This window comes from Mytilus galloprovincialis, chromosome 5, assembly GCF_965363235.1.
Source record: "Mytilus galloprovincialis chromosome 5, xbMytGall1.hap1.1, whole genome shotgun sequence".
NCBI lineage: Eukaryota > Metazoa > Mollusca > Bivalvia > Mytilida > Mytilidae > Mytilus > Mytilus galloprovincialis.
The window spans coordinates 31,983,406-32,002,381 of record NC_134842.1 but is presented as its reverse complement, the minus strand read 5'-3'; the positions used below and the strand labels follow the sequence as shown (position 1 = coordinate 32,002,381).

General features: G+C 31.5%; 1 protein-coding gene across 2 annotated transcripts; it reads left to right on the top strand.

Annotated features, from left to right (window-relative positions):
* The first annotated feature begins 436 nt into the window (after positions 1–436).
* LOC143075621 (uncharacterized) lies at positions 437–17,638 on the top strand. 2 transcript variants are annotated; one of them, XM_076251105.1, is made up of 4 exons: positions 437–543; positions 3,172–3,408; positions 13,627–13,863; positions 14,607–17,638. In XM_076251105.1, the coding sequence occupies exons 1-4, from the start codon at positions 492–494 to the stop codon at positions 14,876–14,878; spliced, it is 798 nt and encodes a 265-aa protein (XP_076107220.1). In that variant the 5' UTR covers positions 437–491; the 3' UTR covers positions 14,879–17,638. The 2 variants fall into 2 exon arrangements, 1 of the variants encoding a protein (XP_076107220.1); XR_012978372.1 differs by lacking the exons at positions 437–543; positions 3,172–3,408 and adding an exon at positions 9,351–9,481.
* The last annotated feature ends 1,338 nt before the right edge of the window (positions 17,639–18,976 follow it).

Genomic DNA, 18,976 nt, shown 5'->3' with positions numbered 1-18,976 from the left:
AACGGTTATTGTTTGTAAGCAGGTACTGAAAATGAGGCCAAGGACAATGGACATATGGCAGACAGAAACTTGGTAACATAAGGTATTTGCATACAAAATACAATGCAACTAGTAGGTCTTCGTATACTGTTTGTGTGTTTTCTGTCTGTATGTGCATTTACTTAATGTTCCAATTGTCGTCAGAATGGTTCATGTTCTATCGTTTTTTCAATGATTTTCATACAACAAATAAATTTTAAAAAATTCTACCGTGAATACCGCGGATTACATGTATATTAATTTCAGAAATTATAATTTATTAGCTACATCATGCACCCAGAAAATTAAACAAGAAATAAGATATTTCTCTGTATCTATTTTTTATACACAGTACGGAATTTGTTTACGTTAATTTTTACGTTTGTGTTGTATTTATGAAAACCAGTGATTCGAAACAATTCACTACCGGCTCCGCGTTTTTCTTTGAATTATCAATTTAGGACTTCGTCATAATGAAGACAGTTTGGATCGTAGGACCTCTATTCTTCGTTGTTCTTATTTTCGGTAAGTTTTTTGGGTTTCGAACCGAGTATTCCAGTGTTCAAATAATTTGATTATAGCAAAAAAATCACCACGCTGTTTGGAAAAACTCAGATATTTGTAACTTTCAATTTTATCATTTTTTTCAATCATTTTCTTAATATTACCGAATTGATCTACGCCAGATATATATGAGATGCTATGTCTCAGCACATACAATTTTATATATTAAAGAACAATTTCTTTCTCCTTATTCATGTTATTGATATAACAAAAAAAAAGTTCATTTCAAACCAAGCTTTTAACAAAACAAAATTCAGTGATCGGAAGAAGAATAATGAAACATTGAAGTCTAGAAAACTATTTACAGACACTGATCGACTCATCTGTTAAAAGAAATTGTTATTAGGAAAAAGATTTTAATATGACCAAAAACAAATTTTCCGATTCAGAATTTATTTTTGCACAAAGCACTAACATTTTTTCAGTTTTTCGAATCTATCATTGAAATGTTTGTTTTGAAAATGTAACGCTATTAGGTATGGGAAAATCTGGATTCAGAATAAAACATTTTGTCATCTACTTGACCACAATTTTGTATTTCTTCATCCAATTGGGGATCAGAATATTTTTTAGGAAAAAAATATACACCCCCTTTTTTTTTTAAAGTTAAATGGTCGTTCCCTATAGTGAAAATATTTAGCCATTTAAACGAAGAGGAACAGTTCTTCTTTGCGTGGATTAATAATTTTATAGTTTGTTAGTATATATTTATTTGCTTTAAAGTTGAAATAAATTCTTATCCATCATATGAATTTATTACTGCATTTTACAATAGGTACAATACAAATTCATCAGAATGAATAATACATGTAAGAAGTTTTTTTTGTGTGTAATGTGTTATTTTATTTGTTACATTCATATTCTTTCAGTCGAGTACTTTTTTCCTTCAGCTTTTGTACTTGTTTAATGGTTAATTGTTATAGCTTGTGTGCCTATTGGGTAAGAACAAAGTATCTTCTATTCTATATGATATGCGCATACACATGCACTAAAAATAAACTACTATAAAAAGAATACAACTTCCAAGAATAACACTACGTGGAAAAATCTTTTCTTTTCAAATGATTATAATTTTAACAAAGACGTTATCACATTTGATACTGCTTTAAACTTTGTTCGTGTTCAAGTTTAGTTTGTAGATTTTAAATGCAAATCATACTGGTTTTTTTTTTTTTTTTTTTTTTTTTATCTTATTCATTTTATTGTTTTGTCTTTTTTGTTGATGAATATAAATGTAAAAAAGACTAATCTTTAAAAATAGCTTTTCTAAAAATCATAATTTCTTGAATGGAATCTTTATGCCAATTAAGAATTAAAAACAATCACATAGACATTCAAACATAAATATGTTTCATTCACGTCCTTACTTAGAGCTGCGTGTAGTGATATCAAGGTATCGGGAAATTCCGATGTGTCTACGGTGCTTTTAAGAAGCTCTAGATCTCCAATATCGTAACATGACTGCAGTACACCATATTCACAGAAAGAATTAAATAAACTATGGTCCTTGCCGGTTATGTCATCTACTTTACACAATAAACGCGGTATATCAACAGACGCCGTGTAAACAACCGCGGTATACATAAAGTAACAACACTTCCGTTAACAATATGTGCATTTGATTATGACATCTTCTTATTGTACTTACAAATAGTGAATAAAACTAAGTTTGTGAAGCTGCTTATCTTTATGTAGTTAATCTTTCTTATTAATAAAATATGCTCAAAAACATTTTTGAATGACGTGACAACTAGAGAGGTCATACCATATGAAGAGTTTAAAAGTAATTAAAGTAAACGTGTTTATTACCCCGGCCATACGCGTATGGTCGCACCATATGAGTATATACCCATATGGTCATGACCATACGTGTATGGTCCAAATACTCATATGGTCCGGAACACATATACAAGAGGCAGATTGTGTGCTTTTAATTTAGGTTAATGTTAAAATTGTAAAGCAGCAATATTTTTAAATAGCAACAATCCTTTGGTAATAGGTAATCTTGAATCTAACACTGCTGGGCTTGACCGTTTAATTCCCTCCAACATTTTTTTAGTTAATAATGTTTCAGTAAAATCTTCAAATCCTTCATTCTGCAGAAGAAAGAAAAAACATATCTCCATTATATAACACTTAATGAAAATAATTGACTTGACAAAAAATATGCTGAAAATACGACATGATAGATTTAAAAAGTTTAGTAAAGGGAATATGGTTCAGACATTTGACCTTGTTTTATTGTAAAACATGATAAATTTAGGATATCTAACCGAATTATATGACAGCATGATCAAAAGTTATTATAGGATATGAGCTGCTTGGTCTTCATAGTTTGTGTACAAGGGTTGTCGAATTAAACAAAGATGAGTAGCGTATCAGAAGTCTTGTTCTATTTGAGTATGGTTTAAAACTTATCTGACCAAAACAAATTTGCGGGGAGCAGCACCATGGTAATCTTTTCAAATTAGACTAATCATTTAAGAATTGAATGCTTCTTTTTGTAACTTCATGGGGGTGTAAAATCGTTGACCGAAGTACATTTTGTATGAAGCGCGGAAAATAATAGATACTTTTTGAATATTTCAGAAACACAATGTGAAACTCGCATGTGCTTTGCCTGTATGGACACATCCAGCGAAGAGGGTAAAAATGACTGTCAAGTTAACACTGGAAGGATGGAGGAGCTACATACTAAACTAATTCATGAATATAAGAACGATACGGACGTTTTCATGAGAGATTTTATAAATGATCCGTACGTACAAAGTTGTAGTGTATTGGCTGGACATAACTATTGCTGCATAGAGGAATATGAAGCAAGAGGTATGTTTTAAACAAATATTATTTTACATTCTATCAGTTTTTTGAAAGGGGTTGAGATACTAAATGGAAATTAAACAAAAGAACAAAACCATGATCGAAAGACAAAATAAGAAAAGACAAACTGGCCCAGAGAACACACCGGAGAAAACTATAGTTTGAGCAACACGATCTCGACCAAAACATTAGTCAATAGAATAAAATCAGAACTGTTAAAGATTTTGCTTTTAACAACCATGAACCACCGTGCAGACTACAAGTCCCTATACATCAGCAAGTTAAAGACACATTCTTCTATTCATATCTGCCAAAACTATCTTCTGTATGTTTTGTTAAGGCTAGGTAATAGCTTTGAAAAGATGCAATTAAAATGGGGTCACCTTCCTCGTTTTCGATTGAATTAATTTATGAACATTGTAGTCTTTTACAAAAAGTACTGATCACTCTCAAATGTTTATTTTTTAACCTTGTTATTAGTAGAAATTATATAATTGATATTTTCACCGTCTGAAGGATAAATAATAACGATTATGTTATAATTCGTAACCTCAACCGAACATAAAACATTTATCGATATAATACAAAACTCTCACATGGGAGTAGCCACTTGCAAAAGTCAAGTGCATTTTTATTCAGGTAATAAGTACACGTAATTCATTTTTTATACAATGAGAAATATGAAAATTGTCTGTCTCTAACTATCACTGCAACATCAATGTTTGCGACTCTTCTTGGACTATCAACCTGTAAATAAATAATTTTCATAATTATTTATTTGGAAAAAAGCATCTAGAGCACTTGACTGCAATGACTCGAATGATTTTAACTACTATCAAACCACCCGTGCATGAAATTCTTCCCGCATACTTTATATATCCAATCAAAACAGACCTTTCTATAAATAGCATAAACACATGTTCCTTACCAATCATAAAAAACTAGCATCGATATATGTACAACTTTGATAAATATAATAGCTGCTATACTAATTATCCCGCCTTTTCTATAGTGACATTTCTACCAAAAAAATCGAGTCTAAAAAAATGCTCAATGTTTTTTCGATAATAGACATTGTTTGTTTTCAATTTGAAAATCCTGAATGAGAAATACGTGACGACATTAAAGAAGAACAACATACTTAAATTGCATATTATCAATGTAAAACAAGTCAAGGGTATATATGTTCTATATTTCAGGATTTGTGAAAGCGTATATCAGAACATGTTGCGATGGCATTCACTGGTCGTTTAATACAACAGTTTTAAAAAAACTGAAGAATATCCAAACCAGCAACGATTCTTTGTGTGAATATAAAGTAGACAGTGAAACAACCACATGTGTTTCAATGTGTCGGGGAAATTTCTGTAATGGACCTAGCGCTGCAGCAAATGATTTACATACAAACATAGCTTTAATAGGCGCGTATATCCTATATAAGTTGTGTTCAAACATAGTTTGATGTCCTTTACACTCAGTAGTCATTGTGTTAGAAATTTCATATGATGCTTTTTTTTATTATTAAGAGAAATTCTAATATGACGTGCTTCTTTAGCTTTGTAAACAACACTGTGATAAAATTCTCGATAAAATATACTTAGCGCAGACTCAAAGATATGCATAATAATGGCTGTTACAATATACTTCCCACGTAAATCTACATGTATTGGAACCTATTTGCAGATCCTTTGCCGATTTTATTGTTTTAAAAAGTGCAATTAAAAAAAGACAAAATAACTTTTATTCTTATTCGTATGCATAATAAAAAGAAGTAATGCACAAGAGCTCGGAGAAATCAACAAAATAAAAATTTAATAAAATTCCGCGAAAGTCTATTAATCTTTTTGGCGCATTTAAGTCATTTCAAAACATGACGTCATACAAATGAAACCGCTAAACTTGAAGTTTTCTGTTACGTGAACCATCGGAATTCATATGATATTGTATTAAAACTGATTTTTTGAGGTAGGTTTTGTTTTATTTTCTATTCTATTGCATTATTCGCATATTTACCCATTTCAGCAAGTCAACATGACGGCTCCTTAGTTACAAAATGTCAACTTTTGATTTGACGGAAGCTTACGAGAAAAACATGTAAATTAAAAATGACAAATGTTGGGTTTGAGAACTTAAAGAATTAAAAAGTTTTTTTCTAGCAGTTATTCTCGAAATAACCTACGCAAGTTACATATTTATAAAGATATTTGAGCTTTATCTAAAAGGGAGTAAAAAAAGAACAGCCACATACAAGGCATACCCACCCTAGCTTCAGTTTTTTAATGACCGTATTTGTCCTATTAGAATCGAAATAATTCATGGAGGCCATAGATTGTTGGAAATTTACACATGGCCTGGGCCGTGATATTCGTTAATTTTATCCCTCGCTAACGCTCAGGATAAAATTCGAATATCACGGCCCAGGTCATGTGTAAATTTCCAACAATCTATGGCTTCCATGAATTATTTCTTAAACAACAACAGATGTATCATTTCTTAATCATTTACATGTGAAGTGTAATCTTTTCAAGCATTACTAAGATATATATTTGTATCTATTATCTATATACTATAGTATCATGATACATATTGTGATCTACTTTACAAATTAATATGATTTGCAATTTAATCAAATAAAATAAAAAGCATATCCCTAACTATGATTATGGCAAAGTTTAAATCAGTTTCGCTTTGTAGTTTGAGAGGAGAATATATTTGTTAGACCTTAGAAGAAACGCTAAAAGATTTTATTTTCAAATCGTCCTTTAAGGGAAATAACACTAATAAGAAGTTATCTAATGTTTTAAACAAAGTGGAATTGTTTTTAGTTTTTGCCTTGCTGTTCATTTTTGCTTTTATAGTTTCTTTCTACACTTTTTATGTCCCATTTATGGGCATTATGTTTTCTGGTCTGTGTGTCCATTTGTCCGTTCGTTCATCCGTCCGTCCATTCGTCCGCCCGTCCGTTCGTCCGTCTGTCCCGCCACAGGTTAAAATTTTTGGTCGAGGAAGTTTTTAATAATTTGAAGTCCAATCAACTTGAAACTTGGTACACATGTCCCAATGATAAGATCTTTCTAATTTTAATGCCTGATTAGAGATTTTACCCCATTTTCATGGTCCACTGAACATAGAAAATTACACTGCGGATGGGGCATCCGTATACTATGGACACATTCTTGTTTTTTTCTGTATTTAGAAAAGAGCACATATTTATAACAAATTGATGAAATTTGTCATATTTATAAGGAAATAACTCCTACAAGAGTCATCTGACAGTTTTGACAAAAATATACAATAGGTAGAGAGCTCAACATTATTTACATTTCTGCCCTGTCCGATTTGAGAATCTAAACCGACGACGGACGCTAAATGATACGAAAATTTGTGGGTCAGATGAGCTCAAAAGATGTACCGACTTAATAAAATAACGGGATACAGGGCAAACAATATGGCACCCGCAATTACTTTACATAATTTCGACCATTATAGTGGAATCCGTTACATATAATTGTATGAATTTCAAGATTATGTATACGTCACTGTTTGTGGTGTCATGTGCTGTCGTGAATAGAAGATGTCTGTAGATATTCTGCGCTTTACGTGTTGTCGTGTACTATTATATTGTTTATGTGTGCGTCCCTATGTGCCTGGTTTGTTCTTGCGTTTGTTTATACTGTATTCTTGTCCCGCAGCGATATTGTCATATCAGCTGGAGGTTAGGCTATCCATAAAACTAGGTTCAACCCACCATTTGCCCTAAAATATCCTGTACAAAGTCATAAATATGGCAGTTGTTTTCAAATAGTCCGTTTCATGACGTTTGTTTAATTGCACTTCAGTGTTTCTGTTATTCCATTGTTTTCCTCTTATAAATGATATGTGGTTCCTTTTGTTTTAGTTTGTGACCCAGATTTATTTTCTTTCAATCGATTAGTGACTTTTGAACAGCGGTATACTTCTATTGCCAACTGGTGTCTATAAATGTGGCCAATATGTACCCTAAAAAAAAAGTAAAAATAATCTCAGGTCAATTTTGCCTTTGAAAGTTTGAACTTTAGTTTTTTCATAATTTCTTAATTAATAAATGGATAAATATGTTATTTTATTCATGTACATTTTATATACTTGAGTTGCAAATTAAATACACATGTCTTTTATGATATATTATGAAGAAAAAGATTCAACAACAGGGTTATCCATACATTTGGTATAAATAAAAAAAAATAGCAACGTTAACATAATAAAACAAGAATGTGTCCTCAGTACACAAATGCCCCACTCGCACTATCATTTTCTATGTTCAGTGGACCGTGAAATTGGGGTAAAATCTCTAATTTGGCATTAAAATTAGAAAGATCATATCATAGGGAACATGTGTACCAAGTTTGAAGTCGATTGGACTTCAACTTCATCAAAAACTACCTCGACCAAAAACTTTAACCTGAAGCAGGACAGACGGACGAACGAACGAACGGACGAACGAACGAACGGACGAACGAACGGACGCACAGACCAGAAAACATAATGCCCCTCTACTATCGTAGGTGGGGCATAAAAAAACACGACGGAAAAAAACTTCATAGTTTAGTTGTATAATGAAAACTATAGGATATGATGTATCGATTCCGAATACAAAATCACCAATGGCATCAAAAGCAAGGGGCCAGGGTTTTTGTGTTGTTGTAAATCCAACTGCCAACAGCAAAGATGCTCGAAATACCATCACCAGTTTGGATATGTTCATGGCTTTGATATTTACCTTAATTTGCTTAGTTTTATTCAATCAGTATCTGGTTTATCATGTCTGCATAGCAGCAGATATATATAGCAGCAGTGTTGTTGTAACTTGTCATACTAATTAATAGTATATATATATATAAGAATTCAGCTATGTTGTGTTACGTATACTGTTGTTTGTGGTTTATTCGTTTTCATTTTGTTAACTAAAGCGATTCAGTTATAGTTCGACTTATCAGTTTGAATGTCAGTCTGAAATCTTTCGACTGTCTACTGTTTTGATTCTGATAGGTTTAATCCAAAAATTTTCTGATTGCTTTTTTTGTGTGTAGACTTATGCTCCAATTTATATCAGAATGGTGCACATTTGGCCGTTTTTGCATTGATTGTCATTCACAAAATATATAGGAATAAACTAGAATGAAATGAATAACGTGGAATATTGTGTCTATTTGTTTTGTTCATTCATTAATGTCAATATAGTGGAATTATATTCGACTTTCATACAAGTGAGATGTTAATCTAGCTATCAAACCAGGTCGTCTGGCGTATCAAATTATAATCCTGGTACCTTTGATAACTATTTACACCACTGGATCGCTGCCACTGCTGGTGGACGTTTTGTCCTAGATGGTATCACCAGCCCAGTAGTCAGCACTTCGGTGTTGACATGAATATGAATTATATGGTCATTTTTATAAATTTCCTGATCCAAAGCTTTGATTTTTTTTAAAAACTAAGGATTTTCTTATCCCAGGAATAGATTACCTTAGCCGTATTTGACACAACTTTTTAGAATTTCGGGTCATTAATGCTATTCAACTTTGAACTTTATAACTTTTTTGATCTGAGCGTCACTGATGAGTCTTATGTAGACGAAACGCGCGTCTGGCGTATTAAATTATAATCCTGGTGCCTTTGATAATTAATTATCCACAATTGTCTACATGAAAAATACCTGTTTCAAGTCAAGAATTTGACAGTTGTTATCCATTCGTTTGATGTGCTTGAGCTTTTGATTTTGCCATTTTATTAGGGACTTTTCGTTTTGAAATTCCCTCGGAGTTTGTTTTTTTTTTTTTGTGATTTTACTTTATAAAATATCCTAAATGAGAGAATTTTCGCTGCATTGTTTCAATCAAACAAACCAACAAAGAAATTAGATCTGTCTCTACAAATTGTTTTTAAATAACACTGAATAGTGTAACTGTAAATGTTTAAGATTTATTCTATTGAAAAGTAGAGAACCGTAATAGGTCACTACCGGGTCAGCGTGTTTTGCCACCAAAAATGAAGACAGTTTGGATTGTAAGACTTTTGTCTTTCGTTGTTCTTATTTTTGGTAAGTTTTTTGGTTTCAAAATGAGTTTTCCAAAGATTTGTACATTGCTAAAACATTTCGGTTATTGAAAAACATCACGAGGCGATTTCAATATGGGATAAAAAGAGTTTTGTACTTTCAATGTATGCTTATAGTTTCTTACTGGTGGTGAAACTATTTGATAGAAATGAAAACATGAAATTAAAAAAAAACGTCGGATAGAAATTGACCTGATACAAGTGCACGTAAACATATGAACACATGTATTTATAAGTCAGTAAGTAAGTAAGTAGTTTATTATATTCACTTATGAACATATATCAATAAATATAACATTTGCATAATAAAATTGAGAATGGAAATGGGGAATGTGTCAAAGAGACAACAACCCGATCATAGAAAAAACAACAGCAGAAGGTCACCAATAGGTCTTCAATGAAGCGAGAAATTCCCGCACCCGGAGGCGTCCTTTAGCTGGCCCCTAAAGAAATATATACTAGTTCAGTGATGATGAACGCAATACTAATTTCCAAATTGTACACAAGAAACTAAAATTAAAATAATACAAGACTAACAAAGGCTCCTGACTTGGGACAGGCGAAAAAATGCGGCGGGGTTAAAAATGTTTATGAGATCTCAACCCTCCCCCTATACCTCTAGCCAATGTAGAAAAGTAAACACATAATAATACGCACTTTGACATATTTAGGAACATTCATATACGTAGTCCAAAATCCATTTTGGTATGGTTCTTATATCAAGTCATTAACAACAATTACAAAGTTTGTTTAGCAGATTATCAACCCGATAAAAGTTTACAGATGGAGGTTAATCGGTTTGATTTCTATCTGACGCAGCTGTCCTAAAACGAGGACAAAGATATCATATATATTTTTTAAGTTGATTTTTATGTGATAATTTGCCTTATCTAAGATGAATTTGCATTACTTTGTGTAAATGCTACACAGCTACTTTTGCATAAGTACTTTTTCTGTACCAAAAATATGTAGTACTTGATATCTACGTTTAATATTTAGTACTATTTTGTTACTTTAAAATTATTGTAATATTTAGGTACCTGTATTTTACAGTACTTGATTTGTATTATTTTTGTACCAATATTTTAAATACAGATCAAGTACTTGAAAATACAAGTACCTAAATATTACAATAATTCTAAAGTAAAGAAATAGTACTAAATATTAAAAGTAAATTTCCAGTACTACAAATTTTAAGTACAGAAATAGTACCTATGCAAAAGTAGCTGTGTATTGACTTTATTAATAAGTAAAGAACAAATTCATCCCAATAAATAGCACATGTACAAAGCTGTTTTGTGTTTTTTATTTGTTTTATTTCTATTCTATCACACAAGTAACTCTATCCCGCAGTATAGTTCTTTTGTATTTGTTTAATTGTATATTGTTATACTTTTTTGTTCATATTCTGTTTGAATAAATTATATGATATTCTAATTGTACATGGACTTGCATAAAATATATATATAAATCATTCAACGTAGGAACAATTGTTTGTTTTCAATAATAGATTGTTTCACATTTGATAGATCATCAATACTGCTTTATATTATGTTAGTTCATGATCATAATTTAAGGATTTTAAATTGATGTTATTTTCATTTATTTACACATTGATATTCGAAGATCAAATTTATTGATGAAGTAGAAAATATTGTATTCTGGGAAATCTTTGAAATTGCTGAGAATAGTATTTATGAATTCTATAGATTTCCAAACAGCAACTCTTCAAAAACACATCATCAGAAATAATGATTCTAAATTCGAATACTTATACCAATTTGAAATTTAAAAAAAAGATACATTGTATTCCCAATTGGTATTTAAAATATATATTCGTTATTTTGAAATTTTAACAAAAATTTGTTGCAATAACTTGAAAATATATCAAGTACAAGGTAAAGTGACAAAAAATACTGAATGCCGATGAAAATTTAAAAACGGAAATTCCGTAATTAAAAAGCCTAATCAATAGCTCAAACACATCAAACGAAATGATAACAACTGTCAAATTCCAGACTTGGCACAAGCATTTTCTTATGATGATATCGGGGATTAAACTTGGTTTTATAGCTAGCTAAATCTCTCACTTGTATAACAGTCGCATTAATTTCCATTATATTGATTACCATATTTGAGCAAAATAAACAGACATAATAAGTAAAAATGTCAAAAAATAGGGGCATAGCAGTCATCTTAATCACTATAACAATGATTTGGTGATCTTAATTTACCGTTATGTCAAAATAATAGATTTAAAACATTAAAGAGGGGGATATTCAGTAATTTGACCTTGGTTTATTGTAAAGCGTGATGAATGGAGAATATCAAATTACATATGATGACAGTCTATTTTGTAAAGTTCTTTTATCAAATCATTAGTTTTCAACCCGATATAATTACATGTATGTTAACTGATTTAAGTCAATCGGGTCGATTTCAATCTGACCCAGCCGTCCTATAACGAGGACAAATATATCATATTCTCATATGATAATTTGCCTAAACTAACATTTAAATTTGTATTGCTTTGTGTAAACGCTATTGACTTTTACAATAAATACAAAACAAATTCATTACAATGAATAAGATTTTTTTGTGTTTTTTATTTGTTTCATTTGTATTCTACTAGACAATTTATTATATTCCTCAGTATAGTTCTTTTTTTTATAATTGTAAATTGTTATACATTGTGAACATAATTGTTATGTTTGAATAAATTATATGGTAAATTTTCTAAATGGTACATGAATGTGCCTATACAATCAAAATATACTGCATGATAAAAGAAAATATGTAAAAATCACACAACGTGATAAAATCTTTTGTTTTAAATAAAAAGATTTTCAAAAACGACTTTTCACATTTGATCGAACATGTTACAAAATGTTAAAAAATATTATAAATTAAGGAATGTATCTCCCTCATGCAAAGCTCTGATTCCTTTCACGGATTTGGCTATACTTTTTTGGAACTTTTGGATTATAGCTCTACATCTTTTATATAAGCTTTGGATTTTACATATTTTGGCCACGAGCATCACTGAAGAGACATTATTTGTCGAAATGCGCATCTGGTGCAGAAAAATTGGTACCGTTAATGTTATATCAACCATGCTTTAAGTGTTGTATGTTTATGATTATGATTTGTGGTTTTTTAAACGGATATGATTTATATGTATGTTCATATTGATATTCGATAATCGATTTCATTTATCAAAAGAAAATATTTCATACCGAGAATGTCTGATAAAAAAATAAACAAAATAGCGAATTTGGATAGAATTGTTGAATTCTGACGATACCAGACACCATCTCTTCAAAAACGCCACATCTAAGATTATAAATTCTTAATTCGAATATGAATGCCAATTTTAAATTGTATGTTTTTGTATTTGTAAGTGATATTTAAAACATATTTTCATAATACTTATTTTTAAACTAAATCGTGTTTAAATAATTTGAATACATTGTTAGTACATTTAAACCCATGATTGGGTGTATCTTATTTCCCGTTAATGCAAAATAATAGATTAAAACATTTAGGAGAGGGCTATTCAGTAATTTGACCTCGTTTTATTGTAAATTGAGGCAGGATAAAGGCAGAACATCCACTTACACATGATGAAATGATGGTCTACAGTTATGTGGTATTACTACTTGCACGTAATAATGTGTGTATAATGGTTTTATAATGAAATTTAAGGTGGTACCTAACACTACAGGGAGATAACTCAGTAAAATCAGCTAAACGTTTTAATTATGTTGTTTTGTATATTAAGCTTCTCAATAATCATAATTAGTGTTTGTCAAACTGCTATATAACCAGTGTCATTTTTCTGATAAATTGGTTGGTTCAAATGTTTTGAATTTTTTGTATTTTTGTCAAAGGGTCAAAGTAAATACTTTGTCAAAATTTTATGAAAATTAAACGAGCCAAATTAATCGTAGCAAGCGTGTTGGGTACCACCTTAAGGTTATTTATGTTTAATTATGTTTTATCTAAGTATAGCGTACAACCTATCTGATCAAATCAAAATTGCGGGAGCAGTACCATGGTAATCTTTTCGAAATCAGAACAACCATTATTAGTAATGTTTAAATGATAAATACTTCTTGAATATTTCAGAAACACAATGTGAAACTCACATGTGCTTTGCCTGCAGGGATTCCTCCAGCGCAGAAGGTGCAAATAACTGTCAGGTTAACACAGGAAGGATGGAAAAGCTGCATACTATTCTAAAACATGAATATGGGGGCGATGCGAATACGTTTATGAAAGATTATAAGAATGATCCGTACGTACAGAATTGTAGTGCTTTAGTTGGATATAACTATTGTTGCGTAGAGGAATTTGAAGGAGGAGGTATGTTATTTAACTGATCCTCTTTTACAGTCTTTAAATTGTTTTAAAAAAAGGGGGAGATACCGAGGAGATATGACAATGTAAAAGCCCAAGAAAAAACCCAGCCCTAGTCAAATAACAAACAAAGAACAGACCAACAATAGTCCACAAAACTACACAGATAACTTAAGATTGAGCAATAGAAACTCTCCCGAATAATTGTTGAATAGAATAGAAAAGCCGAAATAGTCAAAGCTTTTTATAATAATGAACCACTGTGCACACGTCATGTGATTGTTTCATTTTAAATGTCATGATACAGCAGCATATGAAAATATAAGTCTTTAATAGTGCTCTGAAAAAAATGGTTACTCTTTTAACAAGTACTACTATCTTTGATTTTTTAAAAAGTTTATCGCTCTTTTCAATATGACACTATTACATGTCTCACAGAAAGTTAAACTGGAGAGTTTACTGGTGAAAAATCAGCAATCCTTGGGAGATTTGTAAAATATTTCGGGTCTTTCGAAGGGCCGTCAATAAATGTAAAAAGGAATTACTAACAAATCGCTTCTGAAACTCATCGAATAATTGAATACTGGGGAAAATATCTACAGCTACTTTCCCGGTATTAAATACCTTATGAAGGATACGTTATTATAAACAAACACAAATATAATTGCTTACCATATTGGTGTAAAACAAGTCAAAGTCATATACCAGATATATTATTTGTATATATATATACATGTATTACATTCCAGGATTCATGTATGCGTATATCAGAACATGTTGCGATGGCATTACCTGGTCGTTTAACACAACAGCTTTGAAAACTCTAAAGAATGTCCAAAACAGCAACGATTCCTTGTGTCAACATAGTACAGGCACTATAACGACAACTTGTGTTACAATGTGCACAGGAAACTTTTGTAATGGACCAACCGCTGCGGCGAATTCTTTACATGCATACACAACGTTAACATTGCTTTTGATGAGTCTTTTACATTGTTTTTCTTACTCACAGCAACGGTAAGGAATGTAGTGACAATAAATGATTCATGAATTTAAAAAGCTTTTTGTTGTAACCCTTTTTAAGTTTTATCAAATATATCCGAAATAGGTTTTACAATTCCACATAAAAAATATAAATACTTTGAAATTCATAATAAAGTAACAGATAAATTATTAATTAAGATGTATTTTATGTAAATGAACAAGTAGCCCATGGTTTTGAATTCAGAGATGTATTTTAAAAAAAAAAAACTTAGTACACTGATTATGACCACTTCAGAAATATTTGATAATATACAAATGGTTGTGAAGCATTGGTACAATAAAACATTGCCCAAAATACTTGTAATTGCTAACTTTGGTAAATGGTAGTGAAAGGTATTAATCTCACATGATAGATAATTTGTCTTATTCTGACTTATCTGTACTTGACTCTTTCGTCTACATATATCAATTTTTCAGATTAATAAAATAAAGCCTAACATGTTAAATGAGAAAATGTACACCTAACCAGAAGACCAAACCCCTCCGATGGTAACACATGCATATGTTACTTTTATTAAGTAAAAACCAATCCAAAACAGACATTGAATGCTAACGGATTGACAAATCGATGTGGTTTTGTTGGGTTTGTAACTATGCATCTTATATGTTCTTCACTGTGTTTAATTATGTTGATAAATCGTGTGTTTCAAAAAACACTTTAAGGAACTTCTTGATAGTTTTAAATCTCGATCTTCCTCGGAAATTTGTTCTATAAACCTATAATTTTTTAACCTTGTATACCGCCATGTGAAATTAAAAACTCGTCTTAAAAAAAATCAAAATAAAAACGGTAGCTACTTTGGTATACCCTATGGCTTGTTTTGTTAATAGTGAACAAAAAACAAAAAAATTAATAAAAAGTTGAACAAGTAATCAGTTTGCTGGCTTTTCTTATTGAAAAACATATAAATTTTACTTAGAGGTAGACTTTTTCAACAAATTGTTGGCATTCCTATGGAAACGAACTGTGTACCTAGTCTTATCTATACTATTAAACGAGAAGCCCTCATTTTGTGTGTCGCTTCTCTTCCTTCCACGATGTATTAATCACCATGCCTCTGTGTTCTATAGGTAACAAGCTTAGTCGCATTTGTCATCCATTCTTATGATTATTCAGATTGAGTTATTTTTGAAGAAAAACGACAAAAAAGGAGTCCGGATATTGATTCTGTCATCAGACTGACTTTTAGTCATACATAAGACTTCCGGTTTAAAACAACCAATCGTATGATAGATAACAAAAATCGAAAAATAAATAAGCCAATCAGAGCGTTCTCCATATCATGGTGTTTAGATCGCAAGAACCACAATTATTATACCTCCTTAGAGAGGACAATTATTTTACGCGTTTTATCTACATGTAAACTACGATTATGCTACTTTAATATATAGATCCTCTCTGTATTCTGTCTACTGTTTTCTTTGAAATGTTTACTATTTAAGGGGTTATACCAGTTGCATATATATTAAAATATGTAAAACATGTGGAAACAAGAATGTGTCCATAGTACACTAATGCCACATCGGCACTATATTTACTAAGTTTCGAGTTGATTGGACTTCATCTTCATCAAAAACTACCTCGACCAAAAACTCTAACCTGAAGCGGGACAGACGGACGGACGTCACGAACGAACGAACGAACGCACGGATTTACAGACTAGAAAACATAATGCACATAAATGGGGAATAAAAATTTATTGTTGAAAGTGAAAGTAGTGATTTGGCAAAAATGAAAGTAGGATAGAGACTAGAGAGAGGCAAGACCTTTTTTCGGGATTTCGGGATCGGTTGTTTTTAAGCTCGGGATCTGGGGATTGATCAATACGGGATCCGGGAATATATTTTTCGATTTCGGTATTTCGGGATATGAATTTCTTTAAATTCTGCATCTCGGGATTTCATGTTTTTAAGAAACGGATTTCGGGATCAGGACCCCTCCGACCATCCCTGGATTGGGGAAATTGTTACAAGGAAGGCTTTGGGTAACAATATTGTGGCGAATGTAACCCCATCTTTGATGGGATGGGTCAATAAGGTTTTGTCATTATAACCATATATGTTGTTTATAGATATGATTTATTGATTTCATTATACATGTTTTTCATTGTGTTGCTTCTTCGTCATTTTAATAATAAATGACAGTTTTCAATTCTTAAATATTTGTTTGTTTGTCATTCTTTCATCCCATCAAACAGAGCAAGCCTGTGTTGACAAAAATGCTAATTTTTATTAAAAATGATTTTTTGGCAAACTAGGCGGTACTATGGAAAGCGGCATAACTCTTTGTTCTTATTTGGTAGAAACGCAAATACCAAGTTATTCCTTCCCCTGATTATGTTATATGATCTCAGAAGGCGCTTCAGTTGCAGTTAGAAGTGGCAGGAAAATTTTGGAACTAAAAATTATACCCACCATCCCTCCCTGGATAGCTAATTCGGATTTTCCGTTATGTTTGAACCAATTTGAATTGAAATATTTTAATTTTGTTTAATAATGGGTATTGTGTATTCATGTTGTATTTGGTTAAACAATATGTCAGTGTTTATATTCTAATGTAACACCATCTCTGATGGGCGAATGTAACCCCATCTTTGATGGGATGGGTCAATAAGGTTTTGTCATTATAACCATATATGTTGTTTATAAATATGATTTATTGATTTCATTATACATGTTTTTCATTGTGTTGCTTCTTCGTCATTTTAATAATAAATGACAGTTTTCAATTCTTAAATATTTGTTTGTTTGTCATTCTTTCATCCCATCAAACAGAGCAAGCCTGTGTTGACAAAAAAGTTGTTTCCTCTACCTTAATCTATAATGTATCAAAATACCAGATTCCCCTGCATATGGAATATACGTTTTCCATCTCCTTGGGTATTCAAGAGCTTTCAGCAGCTACTCAGACCTACATCACCCGGGTCTAAGCAGAGAGGTGATGAACCAGGATTATGTCAGAGAAGGTATTGTACTCTTTTTTAAAAACTTCACCGGAAGTTACATTTTTTTAACAAAGACCTAAGCTTGCTGATAAATATTCAGCATCAACTTCATAAATAATACACAATGTCAAACATAGATTCTAGGTACTGACGTGGTTTATCGTCTTTCAAAATAACACGTTATAGTGTTATTTTATCTGTTTTTGTAAATCGTTACTTGTACTGTTTGTATAAAAAAGAAGATGTGGTATGATTGCATTGCAAGTATCCACAAGAGACCAAATATCACAGAAATTAACAGCTATATGTCACCATACGGCCTAGAACAATGAGTTAGGCCATACCGCATAGTAACCCATACAAGTTTGTTTTTGGTTATATTTTTTTGACGTGGCGCGGTATTTATACATCCAGTCAAGGTGTTATTGTTCTTCATAGTTGGTAAAAGAAATGTATTCTTGTCTTTCATTTTTGCTTATGTGTTTTCTCTTTTTTGCGTTTCTTGATTGACATATTTGTATGTTATCATAACACAAATTTGACTGCTGTAACCCTATTTTTGACATTTTTACCTGTTATGCTGTTTGGTTTGCCTTTATAATGAAATTGTATGCGACTGTTATAAAAAAAAGGAGGTCCAGCTTCAATAGCTATAAAACCAGGTCCAATCGACCATCAGTTTTCTACGTACATAAGAAAATGCTTGTATCAATTCATGAATATGACAGATGTTATCTATTCCTTCGATGTGACTGAGCTTTCATTTATCAAGTTGATTACGGACTTTCCTTATTGAATTTTCATAAGAGTTCGATATTTACTTTTACCTCTTATGGTCAAGTAACAGTAAATGAACGCCGTCTAGTGGATTCCGCGAAATATTGCGACGTTTTGTACGAATTACGTCCCTTTGACCAGATTTTGCAATGTTAAAATTGCACCCGGCGACTTTTCGATGGGACAACGTCAACGGTGTATTTGACGGAAAGTATGTTACTTCTAGTAGAATGAACTTGTTTTTCTAAAGTTAAAAATTGAAAATGAATATGAAAACAGTCCTGAAGACGATCTTCACAATGAAAATCAGGACGTAGGGTGGTAGAGTTTGTATATCTGCCAACCAGTTAAAA

Bases quoted from the DNA above. Each gene is read 5' to 3' on its own strand.
- LOC143075621 (XM_076251105.1), top strand. From the start codon at position 492: ATGAAGACAGTTTGGATCGTAGGACCTCTATTCTTCGTTGTTCTTATT. The intron at 544-3,171 runs GTAAGTTTTTTG...TGAATATTTCAG, and splicing joins CTTCGTTGTTCTTATTTTCG to AAACACAATGTGAAACTCGC. The intron at 13,864-14,606 runs GTATGTTATTTA...ATTACATTCCAG, and splicing joins AGAGGAATTTGAAGGAGGAG to GATTCATGTATGCGTATATC.